The following is a 24,631-nucleotide window of genomic DNA, read 5'->3' on the forward strand; positions in this document are numbered from 1 at the left end:
TCCTGCTGCTGTGCTGGGGTTCCCTGGAAACCCCAGGAAAGAAACCATTGCCATGCAAGGAAAGATGTAAAGCAAGTGGTTCTGCATGCAGCTCGTGTTTATGTATTTATAGCATAGCTGTAAACCACTTCAGGCCATCATCACCTGGCCACTCTCCCCTTCCAAACCAGGGCCAGCTGGAGGAGGTGGCTCAAGACCACATCCCATACTTGGATGTCCAGAGGGATGGTGCTTTTCTAACCTCTTTGGGCAACCTGTCCCAATGTGTGACCATGTGAATGGAAGTTCCTGTATTTCAATGTGTCCTCTCTTGTCCCTTGCCTTGGCACAGCTGCAAAGAGTCTGGCTTTGTCTTCTTTCTTCCTCCCATTCGTTTTCCCTTTGTTTCTCCCAGTACCAGAATTTAACCTTTCCTCTCCTGAGCTGCTCATCAATTTTACAAGAGGCAAAAACAAACAATAAACAGACCCACCCTGAAACTACTACAGCACTTTTGCTTTTGGATTCAGGCTTAGGTAGAACACATCAGCAAGGATTTTGAGGATGCCTTTCCTCCCACAAAACGCATCCCTGTCAATAGCGGGCTCTGAGGGTAGTAAATGCGGCACTCTGGAGTGGTTCTGGGGGAACTCCAGGTGTCTCTGGGGATATTAAAAGTGTTTGAAGGGAAAACAGAACTTTGGGAGGAGAATGCAGGGCCTGGAGGAACCTTGAAGGCAGGAGAGGCTGAGCACACTAGGGCTTTTCAAGGGGGAAAGGGGAGCTCCAGGGGCTTCTGGTGATACTGAGAGGGTTTGCGGGAGTTTGAGACCACCTGGGCTCTCCCACCTCAGCCCACTCTTTGCTCAGAATCTCTGTTTTCCCCCCATTTTGCAGCCAGAATCCCAAACAATGTCCGAAAAGAACTCAGGGACAGCGCTCCCCTCATCTGACTGTGCCATCGTCTGGCCCCATAAAATGCCATCCCAATCCACCTCACCCCACATATGACCAGAGCAAGGGACAAGTGGAGTAGCCTCGCTTTATTGGGGACCCCTGTCTGTGCACAACAGAGCCTGCTGCACCCCAGGGGGGCAATGCCTTGTGGGATCCCAGAAACTCTGCTCTGGGGGAGAAGAGCACTTTGGGGGTCCTTCGGGATGGGTACAAGCATTTCGAGGCAAGAAAAGCCAGTTTGAGGGGAACAGTCTAGAGCGAGGAAGGTTGTTCTTGGGCCTGTTTGGAGGGGAATCTCAGAATCTAATTCTACAGTACATAAGAATTTCGACAGTCACCTGAATCGGCAGATCTGAGTATGTGGAGCGAGAAAGGCCATTCTGGTGTCCTTTGGGATGGAAACCTGGCATTCTGGGATGAGAAAAGCCCTGTTGTGGTTCTCTCTGTGGTTGCTTCTCCTCCTCTGCACAGCCAGTTGCTTTCCTCTCTGTAGCCCTGTGGTTGGATGTCCTCCATCTTACAGACAGCTTTTCTCCCATCTACAGCTAGTTGTCTTCCACCCTATGATCAGTTGTCCTCCATCTGATGGCTGGTTCTCCTCAACCCTACGGTCAGCTGTAGTCTTCTGTACGGGCAGCTGTTGCACTCCATCCTACAGCTGGTTGTCTATACGGATAGTTGCTGCCCAGCCTATCACTGGTTCTCCTCCACCCTTTGGCCAGCTGTTGTCCTCTACTCTATGGATGGTTCTCTTTCACATTTTGGCCAGCTGTTGTCCTCCACCCTACGGCTGATCTTCCTCCATCCTACAGCCAGCTGACACCTCCACTACACCTGCTTGTCTCCCTCCCTGGGCCTTCCTGCCCCTCCACCCAAACTTTCTCCTTCCTCCTCTTCTCCTCCCTCTCCCCACCTCAGTGCCCTCTTCAGCCGTGCCCAAAAGAGCGGCTGGGCCGTGGGGTCGAGAGGCCAGCGCAGGTAGGTGCGCCGCAGCAGCACCCGTCGCATGCGGTGGTAGGCAGACAGCTCAGCATCGCCCACGTCCTCCAGCAGCACCAGCACCAGGATGTCACGCCGCTCGTCCAACAGCCGATAGCTGGCCAACTGCACCTCCAGAGAGCACCACTCGCTGCGCAGGTAGCTGCGGCTCATCACACACACCGTCTTCCGGCTGTTGTAGACAGCATCCACGATGTTGTCAATGATGCTGCGGCCCGGCTGGAAGTCACGGTGGTGCAAGCAGAGTCGGAAGGAGCCGCGCTCCAGCTCAGGCACCAGCTTCTGCAACACCCAACTTTCATCAGCCGAATTGTAGGACACAAAGCTGTCATACAGGTAGCGCTTCTCCTCCCGCCGCCATCGCTGGTTGACCCAGCACCGCAGGAGGTACCAGTGGTACCTCAGCCTCCAGTAGGTGCGGTGGTACACCAACGGCACCAGCAGCAGCAGCAGCACTGCCGGCGCAGTCCCAGCAAAGAGATAGAGCCCCAGGTCCAGGAAGCAGACACGTGTGTCAAAGCTGTGGACGTAGGCATTGCGCTGTGAGCCACAGGTGTAGTTGTAGGGGTAGACAACCTGCACACGGCTGTTGTTCAGCCAGCCCTGCAGCCACGTGTTGTCACAGGTGCAGCTCAGCGGACACTTGCGCAGGTCCACGTAGCGCAAGGAGGACAGCCGGCTGGCAACACTGGCATTGAAGGTCTTCAGCTCGTTCCTGGCCAAGCGCAGCACCTGCAGCTGGCTGAGGTTGCCAAAAACCTCCAGAGTGAGTGAGTGCAGACCTACATTCTCCAGGTCCAGGAACTGCAGGTTGCTCAGGTTTCTGAAGATGCCCTCAGGCAGGTCATGTATCCCATTGCTGCTGTCAGCCAATGTCAGGGAGCGCAGCTTGCCCAGGTCCTCGAAGACATCTGGTGGGATGGCCCGCAGCATGTTCTGCGACAGCGACAGCCACTGCAGCTCCACCAAGCCCTGGAAGAAGTGGTGAGGCAGCATCTTCAGCCCATAGGGCTGCTGCGCCTGCAGCTTAAGGTCGTACAGGCTGCTCAGGTAGCGGAAGGGTGGTGGCTGGTGCAGCCACTTTGAGATGTACTGCAGGTTGTTGGCCCGCAGGTCCAGCACCCCCAGAGTAGCCTGCACCGGGGCAAACACTGTGCTGCTCACCTCCAACAGTCTGTTGCGGTCCAGGTACAGCCTACGCAGTTTGGACAGTCCCTGCAGTGATTGTGAGGCCAGGTGGCGCAAGTTGTTGCCCCCTAAATCCAGCGTCTGCAGCTCAGACAGCCCCTGGAAGACTCCAGGGAAGAGGACGGAGACACGGTTGTTGCGCAGGTTGAGGGTGCGCAGGCTGTGGAGGTCAATGAAGGAGTTGTTGTAGAGATCGGTCAGCAGATTGTTGTCCAGACGCAGCTCTGTCAGGTTGTGCAGCCCCCGCAGTGCCTGCCTGTCCAGAAACACCAGACTGTTAATATTGAGCTGCAACACCTGCAGGGCTGGGGCGTAGGCGAAGGCATTGAACCCAACAGTCAGGATGCGGTTAAAGCGGAAGGAAATGTTGTACAGCCGTGGCAGCACCTGGGCCCCCTGACAAGACGGCAGTTTCTTCAGCAGGTTGTGCTCCACTGTCAGCACTTCCAGCTCCTCCTGCTGCTTCTTGCCCAGCAGCTGGCCAGCACAGCCCACCTGCTGCAGCCGGTTCCAGGACAGGTCTAGCTCTTGCAGCACAGGACACGACGCCAGCGCATTACACTGCAGCACCTTCAGCCCGTTGCGTTGTAGCCGCAGCCGCTGCAAGGCCTGGGGACCCTGCAGCCTCAGGCACACCTTTTTCAGCCCATGAGTCCCCAACACCAGCCCAGAGAAATCCAGGCTGCGAGGCTGGATGTCAGAGATGTCCAACAGGCGGAAGACATCCAAGGGGTTGCCCATCAGGTGGAGCAGGCTGATGTTACGCAGGTGGAGCTGGGCGAAGGCCTCCGCCTGTGAGATACTGTTGTAGGAGAGGTCGAGTATCTTCACGTGCCATAGCATCTCCGGGCTCCCCCCTGCTAAATCCCCCAGCGAGTTGTTGCACAGCTGCAGGGTGTGCAGCGAGGCGGGTAGTGGTGGGCCTGGCCCCAGCGTTGTCAGGTTGTTTTCACATAGGTCCAAATGCTCCAGCTGTGCCAAGCCCTGCACCGCCACTGCCACCGCCCCCAAACCGTTCAGCTGCCCGCCCCGCAGAGACAGACGGCGCAGGTTGAGCAGGGGGAGCAGAGCACCAGGTGACACCGTGCTCAGGGGGTTATGCTGTACCCACAGCGAGGACAGGTTGCCCAAACTGTTGAACACCCCTTCGGCGAGTGTGGTCAGACGATTGTGAGACAGGTTCAGCATCACCAGCACACCCAATCCATTGAAGGCACCAGGGGAAAGGGTCTCCAGATGGTTGTAGGCCAGGTCCAGGATGTGCAGCCGTGGCAGGCGGGCAAAGGCAGAGGGCTGAAGGCAGCGCATTAAGTTGTATGACAGATTGAGTGAGACGGCGTGTGGTGGCAGGTCAGACACTGCCAGGGCCGGCGACTCCAGGAAGCGCTGGATGCAGCGGAAGCGCAAAGATGCCCTGACATCCTCAATGCAGTTGCGAAAGCCATATGGGTGCACCTTTGGCATCAGTGTCACTGTCACCAGCAGCAGCAGCAGCAGCTGGGGTGGGCAGCAGTGGGGGGGACAAATCCTGGTGCTGGGCCTGGGGGACACAGGGAGGGTCAGGGGCTGGGGCACAGGGACCACAACAGCCCAGTGCTGCCAAGGATGACTCACTGACCCCAACCAGTATAACCAAGTACTGCCCACCATGACCAGTATAACCCTCCTCCCTGCAAAACCCAGTGCAGAACTGGCTTGGCATAAGGAGTTGAGGATTTGGGGACAAGAACTCTGTGTAAGATGAGGAGTGCTGGGGAAAGGGATGCAGGGATTTGCCGACAGGAAGGGTGCAGGGGATGGGACCAGTGCAGGATTGGGGGCAAGGACAGGGACAGAGCCATACAGGATCCCCCCTTTTCCCCTCTTACCGCGCCTTCTCCTCTGCTGTCTCCATCATCCTCAGCCGCTGTCTCCTTTCTGGGGTGAAAAAGGGAAGTTGTGGTATCACTTCATGTCACCACTGACGTAGATGGTGGGAACTGCTGTCACATTCTAGAGGAGCAGCAGTGGCACCTGTCCCCAGTGCCCATGCCACCTCCCTGATGCTCTGTGTTGTGACTCCATGCCCCCCATATTCTCATATCTCTCATGTCCCTCATGTCTCCATGATCTCCTACGTTCCCTGTGTCCCTTGGGTTCCCATGTTCCCCTGTGTTCCCACAGTCTTCTATGCCCCCATGCCCCTGCAGATCCCATGTCCTTCTAGCCCTCAATAATCCCCATGTCTCTCTGTCATCATGTCTCCTCTTTTCCCCTGTTCCGCATGTCCCCCCTCCCTCTGTCACAAGATGCTGCTATCACTTCCCCTACCCCCAGCCCCCACAGAGCTTCCTACTGGTTTTGGTTCCTCCACTAGGTTATATAATGAAGGACTGGGCAGAACTGGATTGTACTGGGAGGGGGGGAAAGGACAAAACTAAGGGAAGCCAATAGAGTGCGAGAGATCTAGAGGCATCTAACGAGCTCTAGGGGCTAACAATCACGGTTTGACCCAGGGTCCAAGGGGCTCCAGCATGGCACAGGATGAGCAGCTCCAGGAGGTGGTGGGAGAGTACAAAGTGATCATACAGCACACAGAGCCACCACATGGAAGCAAGCTGCTGACACATCAATCCTGATTCTCTCTCCCTCTTTCACGCACCAGCTGTGGGGATAGTCAGTAAGGCACAAGCAAGCCAGCTGCCAGCAGTGTGGTTCAGCCCTTCTGTTGAGTGCTGGATCACCAGGGGTAGGGACATTGGAAATCTAGAAGAGGAATTGGCCCCACTAACCTGGCCTGGAGCACCTCCAGATGTGGAGAACCCACAGCCCCTCTGGGCAGGTGTGCCGGGGCCCTACAGCCTGCTGAGTGAAGAACTTCATTTTACCAGCTGACCTAAATTTCCCCTCTGTTAGTCTAAAGCCATTCTCCCTTGTGCTATCAGTATTAGACCATGTTAAAGGTTGGTCTCCCTCCTGCTTGTAAGCTACCTTTGAGTACTGGAAGGCTGCAGTGAGGTCTCCCTTGTAAGTAACAGTAAGCTATGCTGCTTGTTTGTTCACGTAATTCTAAAACTCTAAGTGTAACCACAGCCCTGTGGTCTGATTTCCTTCTGCGGGGATTTCTAAAGTACCTGCCTGTCCCCATAGCATCAGAACTTGCCATAGTCAGTAGGATCCTAGGGTTAGAATAATGTCTGGTTCCCCTCATCAATGGGATGCACTGCAAGAGTTTCATGGAATATGAATGGCAAGATCCAAACGGGATAGGGAATGGCTAAGGGCAGTAAGCTGCAATCTGAGAGTCACATGGGGCAAACTTAACAAATGGAAAGATACGTGGGAAGAAAAAGACAAGAGGAGAGAAGGATGCTGTGTACACAGTAAGCCCGCTGGTGTACAAAGACTGCACGTGACATGGACTGGAACTGCTGCTCTGAACTGTGATCAACAGCATAAACCCCCTGTCGTTTCGGCTTCTTGAATAGCCAACCTATTTTAAACCCAGTTTGTCCCACAAGCCGCGAAGCTCTGAGTCTCCTCTCCTGACAGCGGGTCTGAACTCTCCCCCAGGAGGCGCTGCTTCTGGAGGCTGCGGTGTCCCCATCATCACATGCCTCCCTCAGAGCTCTCACTGTGAGGAAAAAAGCATCCATCTCATTCGTTACAGGCAGGTAATAAATGAGCCCGTGAAAACAGTCTGCAGGCACTAAGGAGTTACAGCATCCTACCAGGAAATGTCTGCTGGCAGCCAATGGAAGGAGTGACAAACAATGCAGATGACTCATGGTTCCAGCAGCAGATCAGAGCAGAGCTGTGCTGGCCATCTGCAGCAGCTTCGCTGTGTCACTTGTCCTTTTATGCCCGCGTTTTCAAATGTAAGTTGATATTTGCTTCCAATTTCTTTTACTTGAGCATTTGAACGTTAGCTTAACCTAGAAGAGCTTCCCCCATCCTAGAAAAACCTCTTCACTATAAACTAATTTTTTAAAATGGAAACCTGAAATAAATGGGTTTTTATAATCTGCCTCCTGCCCATCCTAACCTGGAGAAGACAGAGAAGTTGTCTGACACTTTTGGTGTCGTATTGAAAGGAACACAAAAACCATTGGAGAAAATCATCTGAGAAATACTGGCTTTGTGATTGCTCCCAGTAATTAGCTCCCAGGCTTGTGGATCATGACACGTTTATGAGAAACAGAAACTGAAATCTTAACTTAGAACAATAAGCTCCAGGTCTGTTGAAATCAAATGAATTTTGATAGAATTCCAATGGATTTCCAACTCAGCAGTACCACAAAAATAATCAGATTTTTAAAAACAAATACAAAACAACAAAAAGTTGAGCTGCAGCTGGGTTTATTTCCTGTAGAAATGCCCAAGGGAATCTACAATTCAGTGCTTCCTGTACACAAGGAAGTCGCTGTCTGAAGTTAGACAGCAAAATGTCATTCTTGTGACCAAAATAAGGCTTTGCTTTCTCTGTAAATACAGCCTACTTGAATTCAGATATGCAATCCAACTGCAGCCGACCTTCAGCACGACATTCACTGCAGTAGTGCTGCTTACATCGCCTGAATTCAGCCTGACTGCTTTATGTCACGTTTTGACAATGTCCCATCAGATATGCAAGGAAGATCTTAATTTCCTTTTATGTGTGGATCTCATGAAAAGCAGAAGGATCCAGGCTTCTGGGGATATGACACACTACTGGTTTTATCAGTGGAATTGTATCAGCCTGCATCCAACCTCGTGGTTCTCTCCCATTTCCACTGCCTGCGTTCCCACTGATGGATGAAATTCCCTTTTCTAAACTGCCTCTCACCTTTGCTGCTTTTTACAGGGACTGGAAGTTGCTGCTTCAGGAAATAGCAGATGTCAGATGCTGTAAGCCTGAATGCTTTCTTCCTGCCTTCTCTTGGGATTTTCCAGCATCATGGACTCACGGGGATAGCAAGTGATGAGCTACATGTCTCTCTGCTCACTCACCCACGAGGCGTATAAGAGAAGTTATCTTTCATGACAAAACTAAGGACAGGCTACGCCGAAAGAGATCCCCACATAAATTACGGGCAGTAGTCACAGCCTGCTATTCAACTTCAGCACCATAATTTTTGTTTATTGTCCAGATTACGGTCTAACCAACTAAAGGCAACAGCAGCTGAGATCAGACCTGCAGAACTGCAGTGAGGAAGTGCCAGGATGCAGTGTTCCTCCCTCCTGAAAGACGTGTTCATGTAAGGAGACGCTTACAGGTGAGTGGGATTTCTAATCTTTGCTACACTCCATGATGTTGCTGAAATACTTATGCTCAAAGACACTACAATAAAAATGCCAGATCTACCTAACATGGTTGGATAGTATTCTGCATAAAGTCAATTACAGCAGTGAGATAAATGGGAAATTCCTCGTATTTGGTGAATAATAGATTACTGTTCCCAAAGGTCAGATATGAATATTTATATAATTTTAGTTTAAAAAAACCAAACAGTTTAAAGCAGCAGCTGCCAAAGCACTTTTATAAAAGTTTAGGAAACTAATTACTACAATTCACATGGTTTCTAAGTGTGAACTGTTGTTAGACTTTGTTTCAGGAAGAAATGTCCATGATCAGATGAAAATGTGACTTCATCTCAACTGCATTCTTCTCAGGAGGTCAACGTGGAATCTGCTGGCACAATTTACTGAGCCACTCAAATGCTCATACTTTTAACTTTAGGATTTATACAGCGGTGGAAGATTACCTGTCTCTTTTGGAACTGCCATATGCTTTTAGTTGCCTAAGTGAATGAGACAACCCCAGATTGTCTGTAATGACGTGGATCCTAGTGGGCATGGTGGAGATGGGTTGATGATTGCACGAATATCCATGTTGCATTAATGTTTTAGTAGAGGGTATTTAAGTAAAAGCAGTGTCAGATTTTATGTGCAAATACAGCAGAAGAGGGGGTTCTTCTACGCTGCATGGTTCAGCAGTACAGCAGGATGTGGGTGCGTGGTCAAGTTCATCCTACCATTGCTTCTTCCCCTACAGGTTTCTTTGTTCCTAACTTGCCTACAGCCTGCTTTCTCTCTTCTAGCACACTCTCTGCTTCTGCCTTTAATTTTGCAGGTTGCAGGTTTTTAATCAAATAACTCTATTTTAGACCATCTGACCTGTGGGTTATACATATAGATATATGGTATCATTGGGATGCTTTCTAGGGTGTTAGAAAAGGAAGAACATATTGGAGTGTCAGCAAAACTTGCTGAAGGTCACAGACATGCAGTGAATCAGAATCAAATGTTTGGAAGTTTTTTAACTGACTGCTCTGCCTGTCAGTGCCTAACGTAATGTCCTGCTCATTCAGCTGCTATTTAAGTTACTTGCAAACAAAAATGATGGAGAAAGGAGAAAAGAAAGCTCTCAGGAGCAAATGTAGCTTATAACCTGAAATGTAATTCTTACTGATTTAACCAAGTTTGATTTTTTTTTTTTTTAATTTTAATTGAAAATTGAAGCTCAATAATGCAGGAAAAAGAATCTCCTCAGAGAAGATGTTTGGACAAACTTTGACGTAGAAAAATCCTTTCTCAAACCAATGAACTTGCTCTTGGAAATGATGAGAACATAAATATGGATCCCCAACTAACAAACGTTTGTTGTTTTCCAGTTTTGGAGTACTGTCCTGGGAGAACCTAAGCAGGCAGGAACTTTGTAAGGGTATTTCTCTATTGCTTGTCTGATTTTACTGCGCCAGTCATTTCCCTTACTGTAGGGAAATGCTAACATAAACAGCACAGTCTATTCAAATGTGCCTTTGCCTTTTATTACGGTTAGAACAAAGTTTGTAAAGCATTATGTAATAATTATTGCAATCTAAGAACAATCCCCATTCTATAGAGGCAGACACTGAGAAAGGCTCCTCTGCTGTGGGCTGAGTTCTGCACACCAGCTGACGGTAGGGCTCCTACATTTTGCAGGCTGAGAAGGACCTTCTCAAAGCGTTACACAGAGCAAACCGTGCTGGTATTCGCACAGCTTTCACGTCCAGCTGCCATCTTGTGGCTGCCCAACGTAACTTCTCCTATCCACAATAGGACTGACATTATTACAAGGCTTTGCGTAAAACTGCGAGCTTAGGTTACATCCACAGCAATGGCACACACACCCGAGGTATCCGTGCATGCACTTTACGGTGCTTATGTAGCTATTCGTTTGTGACTTATTGTTTGGAGCGAGTTATTTATCTTGAAATGGCCTGTTGCAGTAAGTAGTCATGGTCACTGTTAAAGGCTAGCACACCTACTAGCAAGAGTGTTAACGCTTCTAGTTTTGCCTCTAAAAGCAGTCTTTGTTTTAATGTACATGAAATAACTTATGCTGAATATCATATAAGAGTTCTGAAGTCTCAGAATTTATTTAAAAAGAAAATCAAAGGATGTCTGAGGTAGAAGCTACTTAAACTGATTTAATCTAGTTCAGCCAGCTGTTCACAATAGCACAGTTAATACCCAATAACATACTTAGTGTAGTTGCAATATATTGATGCCAAACATGCATACAATTTGATTTGCAATTTGGTATTTAAAGTGCTTTATTCCTCCTGTAGGATGTGTAGACCTTCTAAATGGAACTTTTACTGGTATAAATAAGGAAGCAAACTCTACTGCAAGCTACAATCTGATGTGCACAAAGGTTTGTGCAATCTTAAGTTTACTCCCATACAAGGACATCACTTGATTCTTTGATCTTTGTGGTACGAAAGCAGGAAAGCTTTTGTCTTTATTGCCTTTCTGGATATGCTAAAGAGCTGGAGAGTACTCTTTGGCGCTTCCAGTTCATTTAAGAGTTGAAGAAAATAGACACTGTGAAGTTTTCTGACTGGTCTTCTCTAGAAACCATCTCAACTGCTACCCAAGGTTGTAGAAATCAGCGTCCTTCCAGTCGCCAGCTGTATCAGACTGGGAAATGCAAGTGAGAGCAAGTATCAGCCTCAAGTAGAAACAAGCTAGGTCTAGAACCCAGGCAGGTGTTCTTGTACTGGTTAGAAAGCATTCATTCCAAAACCCAGACAGTGTTTGGATGAATATTATGTCCAGAATGACTGTGGCAAAGGTACTGGAGATACTTGAGAACTGATTCCTCCCTAAGTGTTGAAGTGTAAAGAGCAAATCCCCTGCAGATGTACCTTAGTTTTCCCCATCTTGTACAAGTACCAACACATCCTTACTGCAGACATAGTGTGGAACACTAAACTCCTGCCACTTGGATGCTTGAAGGACAACACGTTATAGCAAGCGCAGCGTACGTACGGGGCTTTGCTCACCTTCTCCTGCATAATCAAAAACTGGATTTTAAATTGGAAGCTGGAGAAAGAGGAACAGGGTAGGCTTGAGTCAGATTCTACACCCACTAACGTGTTAAAATGCAAAGGTTTCTATGCAGTTCGTTACCACTACGTATCAGCATACTCGAGTGTTACATTTACTGTCACCATAAAATGGCAGTGTCAGTATTCTAGCTCCTGACAAACGTGAATTGAGCAAACATTCTGTACTCTTACCAGTGTTCCTGTGCTATATTTTTTTCCCCAGGAGACAGCACTTAATGCATGCAAAGGTTCAGAAGTATTCATACTGAGACAGGTGTACACAACTCAGAGGTGAGTACATTGCATGTTTTTGAGAGTCTTACAAGATTATTTCCTAAGCTTCTTGACTCTCTTACCAGTGCTGGCATTGCATAATAAAACACTTTGGAGCAAAATGTCCCAAACTCTTTTTTGTGTCCCTAACAAGGTCAACTATATTTAGTTAACAAAACCCTGTTTTACCTTCTTACTTCAGACATCCTTTGCCTAGAAGTCACTTTGAACCTCTCCTTGAGAAGGCCTTAATGCAATGGCAAAATCTAGACTTTCTTGGGTGTTTTTCTTTTTTCCCTAAAATGTCAGTTTGGGAAAAAAGCATCTACAACTCATTTTCTTAAACAGCAAGGACAACTGTTTTGTGATTACTCAACAACCCTGTTAACTCTCATTTTCAAAGTGATGTTGGAACTTGTTGCAGGCCTACCCATGCCAAAAGAACTGAAGATTGTGTACCTAGATAAGAGCTAACTTTACACTGAACAACTCATTTTTTACTGAGACGATGGCTGCTGGCAGCACAGGCTGCAGAAACAGTGTAGGACAGCAGTAAAAATTAGGACAGGTAGCCTACAGGTCTGTGCTGCCACAGCAACAGAGGCAATTAGGTGAAGTTGAATTAGGCGAATCTAAAGGCTCAACAGCTGCACGCTCACCCCCTTATCTGCACTGATACAGCCTTAGATTCCAAGACAAAGCTGCTTAGAAAAGAGTTTGGAAGAAAGTTTTCAGGGTAATTTTTCTCTATTTTCATTTTTTTTTCCAGGTCACCTGTTTACAAAAACTCAACCAAGTAATGACAGAGAAAATCCCTCTTGTACCAAGCTTGTCAACTATTCTGCTTGATAGCAGTATGAATAATGCAGGAAGAAAAAATATTCTTGAGATGGATCTGGCAAATTCTATCCCACGGAACACAACAAAGAAAGATCTCTACCTTGAAACATATTCAGCTCAGCTATTCCAAGAAAAGGATAAACATTACTATTAGTGCTACATGTACGTGTTTTCCAAGTACAAGAGTCTGTTCTCAGATCTTTGCCCTCTGCTGGTGTCATCCAAAGCATGAGCTGACTGTAGAAACACTTTTTCTGTATTCCTCCTACCTTTGGAAATAAATCTCGAGCCACAGGGAATTAACTAACTTATAATGACATCTGCATTTCCAAGCATTTAGTTCTGACCAACAGCTGCCAGATTTAGAATAGGATTTTCTGTAATTTAAGAAACAAATTCCTACAGAATTCCTGAAAAACATGAAGCACACAGCAGTATGTGCTAAAATCTTCCTGGGAGTAGTGACCTATTAACAAGTGCCCAAAGAAGAGCTAGTAATTAAAAAGGAGTTCTCCCATCAGTTTTAACTTTATTATCAACTGAAGAGGACTGGAATGAAACATTATATTCTGTTGCTGTTCCATTTCCAGGTCCCATCTTACTCCTTTTATACTTTGTTTTTCTTGCTAGATCACCCAGGCTCTAACAGTAGAAGGCCATTTTGTACTCTTCCCTTGTCTTGTCTGTCTTCAGGCAAAGAAAACAGCATTAGGACTCACCCCTGGCACTTCAGCACAGATCACAAACTATGCACCTTGAAAACCAGCGACAGGTAAGACTCAATTTCCATTTCCAGAGGGCAGTGTTCTCCCAGATCCCAGATTGTAGTTCTAAGCTACAAAAGTAGCTACTCACTGTTGAAAATGGTGACTAGTGAACCACTTATTTCCTTATGTGGTCTCAGATTTCCTACTGACATGGAAACTGCTTTTGACTTGTGAAGCTTGCCTCTATCTGTAGGTGAAAAGCTCAGTTTCTTGTTTGTTTGTTTGTTTTCTTATTATTTTTGCTGGTTGGTTTCAAACTGGCATGTGATCTGGCTGGCCATCCTTTTCAATTTACTACTGAGTGATGGCATGATTTGAGCATTAAACAGTTGACCCATCCATGCAGGAAAATTCATCTCAGAACTCTGCTGTCAACACTCAGAAATCAGAATGACAGAGGCACAGTCTCCAAAGTAACAGTGGTCTTTGGCTTTTAATTTTCTCTTGGTGTACTGTACTCATTGAACAGTAAAATCCCTAATGGCAGTGCTGAGTATTCAAATAGGCACAAGCCTAATTTGTTTTGTGAAGAGGCAGAACCCAGCGCTCTTGTTCATTTTTACCAGTAGTGTTAGTGGTTTTTCTGTTTGTTTGTTTTGTTGGCCTTTGATGTATATATATACATATATATATCATATATTGAAGTTCCTGTTTCCACAGCACGTTTCAAATAGTTCCACAATCCTGAGTCCCCTGTTAGCTGCCCTGCTACCAGCTACAGGACAACATTTCCTATTTGCGTAGAGCCAAAAAGTTTTGGACAAGGTTTGATCCAGTTGGTAAGATGAATGAATTGGGCCAGATTGGAAAATTTCTTCCTCTTTAACAATCCAAAGACTTTTGAAACACTTTTTTTGTTTACTATCATAAAGTCATCATGGAATCATTTGAGTTGGAAGGGGCGAAGCAGCCATTGCATAGGTTCCCTCCTGCTGTGACTTTTGTTGAGGTTTGTTAACTGGACTTGGAATGACAGTGACTCACTTTCCTCTGTCATAACCTGTTGACTGAAGTCAGTCGCTCCTGCAGACCATGGTTTTATTCCTCTCATGGAAAAAGCCAGCTGGATTAAAAGATCACATCAACCCACTGCTTGCAGCAATCACCAAGACAGATTTTGTTCTTGTATTTGGCTTTCCAACTTAAGTATCTGTAATAGGATGTGAGTTGCTGATCCATTACCGTTGTGTTTACCCAGATTTTTGTCAAGATAATCCAAGAAGACAGTTAGTAACCAATTACAGAACACAGGCAAATCTGTTATTTCATGTTCAAATGAGCCTGAATTTAATTCTTTAAGTGTGTTATTTAATAATTAACTCTAACCCATAATTAGATTTTTTTGACACCTACTCAACTGAAATAAGTGCATGAGTTTGAGGTTTTGTATGGATACATACATGTCATCAACTAACTGTGCCACTGCCAAAACCTTGCTATTAACAAACTTCAAACTAATGCAGGCTTATGCCTCCATGCAGGCAAATGCAAAGAGCTTCCTCACAAACCTCTTGTGCGATACAAGCATTTAAACTTTGGGTTTGTTGACAGTTGCAGCCCTTGGGAATCTTTCTGTGGTGTGATATTTCAGAGAGATGCTTCAGTTGATTGAAATGAAGCTGCTTTTGATGTGAAAAGTTTTGATGCAGAACAGGGAGGCGGTGACCTGAAATAAGCTTTCATTTTGTCATACCAGAAACACACACTCTTAAGAGGCCACAAGTTGGCGATGCAATAAAGACATCGATGTAGATATGTTGGTCACTGATGTGAAATACCAAACTGCTTAAAGCTTATGGTATTTTACACTTGTATGCCAACCACGTTCATCTAAAAGGATTTCTATTTCCTTATCCCTCTTTCCCGTAGTTCTCACAAAATGCAGATAAGCAACACTGAGCAAGAGCTGTACAGATCTATTGAAGGAAAATACTAGAAGTAGGCAGGGGTTTTTTTTTGTATTTCTTTTTGTATTTCTTTTTCCTTGACTTTATCGGTATGTATTCTTCTTCTAGGAGCTGCTCACGGCCATCTTTTGCTGACTCATCCAAAGAGGACCATCCCCTGCCCCTTGCTCCTTTCTGCTATCTATACAGCGCCCTTATCGCAGCTGGGATACTTCCTGTAGCGAAGGAACTTCTGCACTAGAATTTTTTGAAGTTAATTTGTAGACAATTAATCTGAGGTGCTGGAATGGAGCTTCTGAGAGATTAGTCTTTCCAGTAGAGAACAAAACAAAGCTATAAATACCACTCAGTAGTTGTCACCAACATGTATCACCATAGTCCCAGACAACAGAGGAAGACAAGTGCATGCTCACAAAATCCTCATTTCCCAAACTTCAAAAATAATGCATTAATGGACTCATAGTGTACACAAAAGAATTTTTACACTGATTGGTCTAAAATGTAGAGCTGGGGAGTTGGATTTGATGACCTTTAAGAGTCCCTTCCAAATGATTCTATGATTCTGTATTTATACCAGCTGAAGTGCTAGCCAAACCTTTACATGGTATCATTTCAGTTCCGCATGATCTTGCAAACACTTTCATGTACCGCAGCTTCAGTCACTTGTGCTATCCACGTGAGCTAAGTACATACACAAATACCTGTGGGACTGGTTTGGTAGGAAAAGACCTAACCATCGTCAAGGCTGGCATAGAGAATTCAAATTTCTTCATTGTCAATTATGTGATAATGATGATATACACCTATTAGGTATGCTTTCCCCTAGCAAGTGCTTTCCTCTTTTTCTAAGACTGCTGCATTTTTTTTTTTCATGCACACTTTTCTCATTCTTTTTCTCCTACCCTCTCTGCCTCCTTTGTAAAATATTATTCTAGAGCTCAAAAGGACTCAGAATTTCTGTTTTTTTCCTCATCAAAAGAAATAAACCCCTGTTTGCCTCACTTGGCACACCCTTTAGTGAGGACATGGTTGACCTGACAGCTGGTATGTCAGCAAAGTTAAACAAAACTCATGGATTTTGAAGGTAAGTCCACCATAAATTAAGCTGCCTGATGAGGTCTGCAGAGAACATATTTAATGAGTTGTGTTATATTAGAGGTCTAGTGTAGCTGCAAGAGTATGTTAACTGTAAATTCAGTGTGTGTTTAAAAAGTGGGCTGCTGATAACTGCATTTTTCTTAATCCCAGTGTGAGAAAAATGGTGGATAAAAGTTCAGACATAATATTCTAGTTCTTGCATTGATAAGAAATAATTTGTAATGGGTATTTTGCTGTTTCCTACCTTTATTTCTCTTCTTCCAAAGATACATCCCAGGTAATATTTAGAGATCTTTATCCCCAAACTGCAATCTGCACAGGTCTGTACAGTTGGCCTTTGTTGTTCCACAGAAGTACGAGGTGCAGAGGACAAGAGGGAATGGCCTTAAGTTGTGCCATAGGAGATTCAGGTTGGATATTAGGAAAAGGGATGTGGGCATGGGGGATTGCACTTAGTGGTCCTACAGCTCTTTTCCAACCTTCTTAATGATTCTACGATCAGTTGAAGGAATTGCGTACTCTTCCAACCAGGCTGAATTAAATGGCAGCTGGTGATTTAGAATAAAAACTTCACTCTTTGAAATCTGATAACCTTCCACAGTATTTCGACACGCTTCCAGCTGTTGGTCTTGAACTTTCCACATAGCAACAATACCCACATGAGCAGAAAACACAGCTGAGTTTTCCCGTCAGAAGGAATCTGGCAGCACTCCCGAAAGGTCTGTACAGTTTGTTCGTTCTTTAGGTTTCAGAGAAAAGTGCTTGTGTGTGCTAACAGAATGACTACCAAAATTATCTCCTTTTCCTTTATTGACTAAAAAAGGCTTTATATATATGTATTTCTTTGTCCAGTAGGAAAATTCAGTAAAATGTTACCTGGAGGGAAGAGGGGGTAAGGGTAGGCACTGAACTAGCTATTGTTTTCTATTCTATGCTGGCAACATTTTAGCTGCAAAACAGTATTCAGCCCTAAGCATGGACTGAGAAGAACCCAGAAAAGAAAGGCTGATCAGCAGTGAAGAAACTTGACAAGTAAGGGCAAGCTGATGCAATGGTGTTTGTTTGGTCTAGCAAAGCTGAGGCGAAGAAAGATGGAACAGTCTGGAACAGAGGTAGTGAACATCCAGTGATGAAACAGGATCTGGCACCAACCAGTTGTCTGCCCTTCATGACAAAGCAGTGGCTCTCAGGCAGATGTTCAGGAGACATAAAAGACAGTCCTCCTCCCCTCCCACACCCAGAGCAGAGCATATTCATGGACCATTTTCTACCCAACCAGGAGAGCTTCAGCAGACAAAATTAACTTAAACAGCAGTGATCCGCTAAGCATCTTCCCTCCATGTGCCCAATGGGTATCTAGGGATCTGTTTATGCAAACTACAAATCGCATGCTTAACTTTTTGCTGAATGATTATAAATAACTACACTGTAACTTAAGCAGTATTTACCTCACCACAATCTATCTATGAAGTCATGTCTGTTTGCAACTCAGCTATCTGGAAGACAGAATAGAGAACACCCTCAATTTTCTCTTTATTGGCTATTGGGTAGGATGGGGAGAGAATTCTCAACATTAAAATATTTTCCTCTCTCTTTTTTACGTGAAATCATAGAAGAATCAAGAAAAAGTGACTACGTACCAGGTTAAAATGCAAATGAAATCATAGGAAAAAAAAAAGAATACATGATTTGTGTTGAACAGGTGAGACCTCACAATGAAATACGATTGTTTTCCAAGGGACTGCATGTCTCAGACAAGTTGCACTGTACCCTGAATGAGACAAGAACTTCAACTCAGGGAAGCTTCTACAAAGAGAATAAATACTTCTGTCTTCTTCCTTCTGGCCTGACTTTGTGGAGCTGGTTCGAATGCAGTCCTCATAGCTCCAGCTAAGACCTGTTCTTCCAGCTAAAATCAATTGCATCCTGGAATTCAAGGCTATAGGTTAATTTATTTTACAGAAACCTCTCACTTAGGTATAGAATTAACTAAACAGAATTAAATATTTAAGAGAAGGGAAATGCCAATGCTGGTTTAAATTACCATGTATTTCAATTAAATTATCATGTATTTCAAACCCAAAATTTGACAGTCTGTGGTTTTGTTTTTCTGTATGAAAAAAAGTAATGGGGCAGAAGTTTGAAAAGCTCAGCTGCTATACTTTGCTTGAGTGTGTTTAATAAGTAAATAAATTAGCAGTAGCAACTCTTGTTCTCTCTGCCCTAACTGGCCACCTGGAAGTGAGAGCTGTCATTTCTTGCCATGTGCTCCATATGGTTGTCCTCAGTAGCAAGAGAAGATGCATGCATAGCCAGTGGGCCTTTTTTGTTGGCCAAAGGAAGGCTTTTTAAAGAAAAAAAAATTACCTGTATCTCACAGCTGTAATTTTACTATACAGGATACAGTGGATTCAGCTGCAAGAGCATGCACAGCAGCTGGCTTCTGCCTGTTTCAGTGCAATCTGTCTCTGATCTTTATTCTAATGAAAAAGATAAAGGGTAAGTGTAACGTGCATTATTCCAGCATCCACTAACCCAGAAGAACAATTTATCCAGTAACAAAACACTTCAGTAACAAACTGCAATAAGGACAAAGATAGAGTTGTTCTTGTAGCATGGCACTGAGCAACCCACGCAATTGATCTCCTGAAGTGTGAGGTGAGGACACGTACAGGGCTCCAGCCATGAGGCCTGTTGCATGCAATGACACTGATGACCCATTTTAACAATTAACCTGGCTGCCTCCTAGAGTTTCAGTGTAAGCTGATGTCTTCCAAGTTTTTCCCAATAGTGACACTGAGGTAAAAATATCTGCCTGACCTCCACAGGCAGTAATGTGACACCCAGAAGCAGAGGTTTGGTCTCCTTTATCGTGCAGCCTCAGCTCTGCCATACGAGTCCAAGCGATCGCTCTCACTTCACTTCCTCTTACACATCCACATGAAAATAAAGACATCAGTGTCACCAATGTGCATTATCAGCAATCTACCTCTCCTTAAATTACTGGTATTCAAGATGCTCAAAGTTTGTGGGATTTAAGCTACGGAAAATAATACTGGGAAAAAAAAAAAGAGCAGTAAAGTGTAAAAGGTAACCATTTTCTTCTGGAACTAGAATATAAGGACATGCAGCACGGCTCTGACTCTTTTCAAAAGTTTGATTTACAGCAATTCACAGTATGTGATTGGGAGGCTGAAAAGGCTTTTCATAGTTGTGGGGATCTTGCATAACTCGGGATACTCTGGGCAGTTCTTAATTAGTCCACTAGGATTTGCTCTGCGGGACACTATGCATCAAATAATCAAGAGCCAAGTGTGGAACAAAGGAGCAAAGTGCAAAATACACACAAATAGACTGCTGAGAAATCATTTCTGTTAACAAAGCCAACCATAATTTTAACTTTAGGGCTGAATACCTTCTAATACTGGGAAGGAACAAATCAGAAATTGGAACAACTGTGCTGGCAGACAAAAGACTAAACCCATTAACAGGGCTATCCTATTGATTGCAAAGGCAAATGGACTGGCAATAAATCCTCCTGTGCTACATCAAAATGCAATTCCCCTAATCTTCAAGACTCTTTTAACGTTAAAATGGTTTGCATCTCAATTTTTAAGGCTTGTTTTTAAAAATCTAGGCATATTCTGAAAATCTTGCTCATGGGGCATGCAGTCTTGGACAAGAAACCTGATCTCACCTTTGTGAAACAACATTGTTTTGATTACTTCACAAAGAATGCCTATGCTACGTAAACTCATGAATTAGAACTTGTACAATGGTCCCAATTTCTAAATATTCAAAGGAGTGCTTACTAGTCTGTTCACTTCTGCTTGTATGTAAATTGTATTAATTCAGGCCAGAATGCATAGGCATGACATCTGATTTGCCCACATTGTGTGGGAATCTATACAGAAAGGTCTCTGGGTTTACATTTGGGAAAACTTCACTTCCAAACACAGCCTAAAACTGGAGCAAATCTAACTAGCTGATCCTGAAGGATCCTGAGAAGCCTTGGCAATAAAGGCTTTCCTTATGATCAGTTCAGTCAAAAATTGTTACTGCTGCCCAGAAGTATGCTACATACATGCTAGAAGTGTGCTGTTTTAAGTTCTTCACGTGACATGAAAGGGAATTCTTTGAATTCTTTTACGAATGTATAAAATTATTTCATTGCACAAACCTTACAGAATAATTCAGTAATTAGGAGAAAAGAAACACTGAAAGCAAAGATGCATCAGTGGGGTCAGAACGGATGGAGCCGTACTGTAGCACATGGAATTAATGCAAAGTAGCTCTGCTCAGAAACATCTGGTGGAATTTTAATTGCAAAGCCTGTGCTCAGCATGGTAACACAAACAAAGTGATGACATTGGCTTCAGCCTCTGGTGGCAAGCTGCCTGCTAACAGGCTATCAGTGTAACCACTTCTGAGCATTAGGAGACTCCGCTAAGCTTCCAGACTCCTTTTAACAAGAGAGATAGGCAGGTAATGCAAGGGAAGAAGGTACATCTGTAAAGGATTGATGGTAACACAATGGAATTTGTAACATAAAGGAATTTTGCTGCTTGAAGAAAGACTGAGCACACAAATTAGAAGAGTGAGAGTTGTGTAATATTAAAACAACAACAAAACATGCAACAGATGTCTTCAAAAACATCCAAGAAGGATGCATCTAAATAGCATGAAACTGGGCTACCACTTTTGGGCCCTAAATCAAGAAAAAAACTATTTATTTGTCAGAAACATTTTTTACTGCTAGAAATCCCCTTACCTTGCTTTTTTTATATATAATCTTTTTTACTGGCCTTCAAAACAGACAAGGACAAATAGCTTTATCTTTAAAAATCCTTGCAGCTTTTTAATTCCTGGCGAGACGGTGATTGCAACTCCTGTCTGTTTTGCAAGAAAGTGAAGCCAGTGATTCATCCCCTCACATCAGCACACAGCCAGAGCCTTATGAAGGTAATTCAGTACAGGAAAGACCACCTGCAACAAAGGACAGGCTCTCTGAGCTGAGTGTTTTACTTGTCTTAACGTCAATCTGTTTCTTCAAAAATAAGTGTAACTACAAAAGGTCACTTTTTTCCCAAATAATAAACCCCCAAATTTGGCCAGGGAAGACAGGAAATATTGCACATTCCACTTATAATAGAGAAGATTAGAGTGGGAAACAGTAAAATGAAAATAGCTTGGGGCATTAATCAAAAGAATGCTGAGTGAACACTGGAATCCTTTTGTCTGATTATTTGTATATTTTTTTTCCTGTTTCTTTTTTCTCCTAGCAAGGTCTATTGGTAACATTTAAAAAATTGTCCATACTCAGAAGGTGCCCATCTCTACTTGTACCTTGCAGCATGGACAGCACTGAAGAAAGAGCTTGTAACCACATGCAACAATGTAGGTGAGGCAGTGAAAAGGCCCAGGCAGCTGACAGGTAACAGAACAGGCAGATGATAAAATGAAAAGATGAAGTGCTGATGCTTACATTACAATCTATCTTAAAAACTTGCAGTGGAGAGAAACTAAGTTTTCCATAAAAGAAGGACTAATCTTAACAGTGTGTAAATAAGAGTGCAGTTGAACAAGACCAAGCCATCTCTCTGATTCTGGTGCTTAGAGGGACATTTTCCATTCACCTCTGCCACTTCCTTTTCTCTCCTCTCCTCACATGCTCCGTATTTGCATTTTGTGATTATGATAGCAAAAAAACCCTAACCCAATTAAGTACTTTTTGCCAAATTAGAGAGCAGAATTGCCTCACCAAGGGGGCCAGATAAGCAGTGGATCCAGTCAAACGCTGAGAGCCAATGAAACAGGGTAGGAGGAGGCATGCTGCAGGGAGCAGTGAGATATATTTAGAAGCCTAAATTTAGACATTTTGTTTAATTGCCTAGCATTTTGGAGCTTGTAGTCACTCTCATTTGTAAGTAATAATCACTCTGTTTCAAACAGCTACAGCAAAAGTTTGTATGACAGAGAAGATTGAAGTGGCAAAGGGTCTAATTTGTTTTTGTAAACAAAGTCACTCAACTTTGACCAAATAAAAGAAACAAAGGGACTTAAACTCATTTTTTTGAACTGTTTCTGCAGAGTATGTGGTTGACTCTGTGCTGTTTCAGACGGTGAAGTTTGAAAAAAGAATGCCTACTTTTAGGGCTCACAAACACTGTCATTTCCTGGGTTTTGGTCAAAGCCACAGAATGACTGTCACACAAATCATTGCACGAGCCCTAAAGATAGCTCATTGCAAAACAAGCACAGATGTGGTCCCACGTTTCTCATTTTGTACAGCATATGTTCAAAAGGAACCAACATAAACCCTCAAATGCTCGGTTGGAAGCGCCATCTTCGTGACAGTTAATGGCCTTATGCCTAGCAATGACTACTTCCTTCGGATACACGTTGTTCAGTGTTGACCTTTAAGGAGCTCAGTACGTGCTCTTTTGTTCCCTGAGTTAAGTGCATGAGCAATACACTTTGGGTGGACTTACATGGCAAGTGCTTAAACTCATCCCACACTCCAGGATCAACCTGCTAACAAGCACAAAGCTGATAAGCAGGCTCCAGATTCGCTGAGATTAAACAGCAGTTTTTATTGCAGCTCTGTTATGTTCTAAAACCATTTCCTGTGTATCTGGCTTTCTTTACTATGATGTAAGTTCAGTTTTGGTTTGTTTAAGAGCATTTAACTTGTTTATTCTTCAACCTTTTTTTTTTTTTTTAGTTGAATTACATTTCCTAATTTGTATTTATGTGGAAATATTTCCTAAGTTGTATTAAAGTGGAAATATTATACAAAAAAAGCAGATTTGCTAAAACTGCAGGAGTACTTGCATGAGTCTTAGGATGTCTTAGGATGCCTTAGGATGATGTCCTAAATGGGTCCCTCACATAAACACCTACAGTTTTACGAGTTTTCAGAATTCAGAGGGTGAACTTCTATTTTGAAATTCCCAAATGGGCATTTTTTTCAATAAATATTTTTTCAAAACCATAAAATAAAATGTCCTCCTCTGAACTGCCACCATATGTGTAAAGGTTTGATATTGATGCCTCTTCAGCTCTCATCTATTACACGTTCCTAAAGGCAATGTTCTAATTTCCTGACATTTTATGAGTGCATTTCTTGGAAGAGTGAGTCTTGTCTCCAGTAAATTCAATTTATGAGGGAGCTTCCAAGGCAGTCTAGCACCAACTGAAATCAGCAGCATCTGCATCACACAGTCCATTTTTTTAATTAATGTGTGAGACTGACTTCAAGTATGTTTACCTGAAAATGCTGCTAGGGTTATAAATAGAGCACTGTGGATATTTGTAATTAGTGACTAAACACTATTTCTATCTACCAGCCAGTCTCTGGGTCATATTATCTTTCTAAGTGCAATTACAACTTCATACTGTACAAAATAGAGCTATATTCCAGGAATGCCTTCTATGTCTTTTTCGTTTCTGTATAAGTTGATTGAAAACAACTAATTCATTTACCAGGCAGGGCTGCTGAGATCCAGAAGACCACAGTCAGGCATTGCTTGCTCCTTTACGACACTGTCGTATCTTTAGGAGACAATGGATTCGGTGTGGCTGTACTTGCAGGAGACCTAAAACCAACAAAATCCAAAAAAAGAGCTGAAACAGAGGTGATGATGACAGAGCCGGCATTATCGAACTGCTTCAGATTACAGCCTGTGAATGACTGTTTGTTTAGCCACAGCACTATGCAGTCTGGAAACGAGTCCCAATGGAGCGACCAGGAAGCTTCTGCCAGTTTGTGTACATAAGCAGCCAACTAAAAAAAGACTCCAATCATTGTTGCCCAGACACAATGTAAGGAGTATTTGCAGAGACCTATGAGGGCAACAGTGGCCTTGTGTGCGAATAATGGAGAAAAACAGCAAGATTTGAGACCAAGTGGTGCGGCAATTGGGAACGTGCACCTCATGGTGACAGAACCATTGGGTATTTTGAGTTGGAAAGAACCCATCAAGGTCACTGAGCCCAACTGATCGTGGGAATTACAACACTCATTTTGCCTTTCGAGTCCTTCCATAGCCTCATAATTTTTATTGGCTGTAAAGCTTTTATCCCAGTAGTCCTCCCTTCGGCTCACCTGCTGGGGCTGCAGATAACAGCCGGAGAGACCAAACCTATCACTTTGCTGTCTGGGTCCCTGACCTCTGTGGGGAGCGGCTGGAAGCAGAACGAGGAGGTGGGGAAGGGGCCGAGGCGCCATGTCCCCACAGGGGCTGCGGGCGGGAACGGCCCTCCGCCGTCACAGCGCTGAGGCGGGAAC

The 24,631-nt window shown here is 44.3% G+C and overlaps 2 protein-coding genes and 1 long non-coding RNA gene across 12 annotated transcripts in view; 2 read left to right on the plus strand and 1 right to left on the minus strand.

Moving 5' to 3' along the window:
* Positions 1 to 79: 79 nt before the first annotated feature.
* LOC122162021 (toll-like receptor 13) lies at positions 80 to 24,591 on the minus strand. Of its 3 annotated transcripts, XM_042821850.1 has the most exons (4): positions 24,449 to 24,591; positions 23,827 to 23,939; positions 4,992 to 5,040; positions 80 to 4,663 (listed from the first exon to the last, which is right to left on the minus strand). In XM_042821850.1, the coding sequence occupies exons 3-4, from the start codon at positions 5,018 to 5,020 to the stop codon at positions 1,765 to 1,767; spliced, it is 2,928 nt and encodes a 975-aa protein (XP_042677784.1). In that variant the 5' UTR covers positions 5,021 to 5,040; positions 23,827 to 23,939; positions 24,449 to 24,591; the 3' UTR covers positions 80 to 1,764. The 3 variants fall into 3 exon arrangements, 2 of the variants coding, with proteins under 2 accessions (XP_042677784.1, XP_042677785.1); XR_006169385.1 differs by lacking the exons at positions 80 to 4,663; positions 4,992 to 5,040 and adding an exon at positions 21,055 to 21,327; XM_042821851.1 differs by lacking the exons at positions 23,827 to 23,939; positions 24,449 to 24,591 and having other exon boundaries at positions 4,992 to 5,329.
* LOC122162026 lies at positions 6,715 to 16,149 on the plus strand. Of its 6 annotated transcripts, none has more exons than XR_006169387.1 (8): positions 6,715 to 6,980; positions 7,946 to 8,357; positions 9,756 to 9,805; positions 10,695 to 10,780; positions 11,680 to 11,747; positions 12,499 to 12,731; positions 13,200 to 13,341; positions 15,352 to 16,149. It is a non-coding gene; the product is annotated as an uncharacterized LOC122162026 (long non-coding RNA). The 6 variants fall into 6 exon arrangements; XR_006169386.1 differs by having other exon boundaries at positions 9,756 to 9,799; XR_006169391.1 differs by having other exon boundaries at positions 8,232 to 8,357; positions 9,756 to 9,799.
* SLC7A6 (solute carrier family 7 member 6) overlaps positions 24,447 to 24,631 on the plus strand; it is a 28,952-nt gene continuing 28,767 nt past the window's right edge. Inside the window, exon 1 of one of the 3 annotated variants that reach the window (XM_042821866.1) lies at positions 24,447 to 24,547. The gene's annotated coding sequence lies outside the window, so the exon portion shown is untranslated. The remainder of the gene's footprint in view (positions 24,548 to 24,631) is intronic. The other 2 variants (XM_042821859.1, XM_042821862.1) reach the window with 2 other exon arrangements.

This window comes from Centrocercus urophasianus, unplaced genomic scaffold, assembly GCF_019232065.1.
Source record: "Centrocercus urophasianus isolate 14NV4802_14NV808 unplaced genomic scaffold, USGS_Curo_1.0 seq_2, whole genome shotgun sequence".
Lineage (NCBI taxonomy): Eukaryota > Metazoa > Chordata > Aves > Galliformes > Phasianidae > Centrocercus > Centrocercus urophasianus.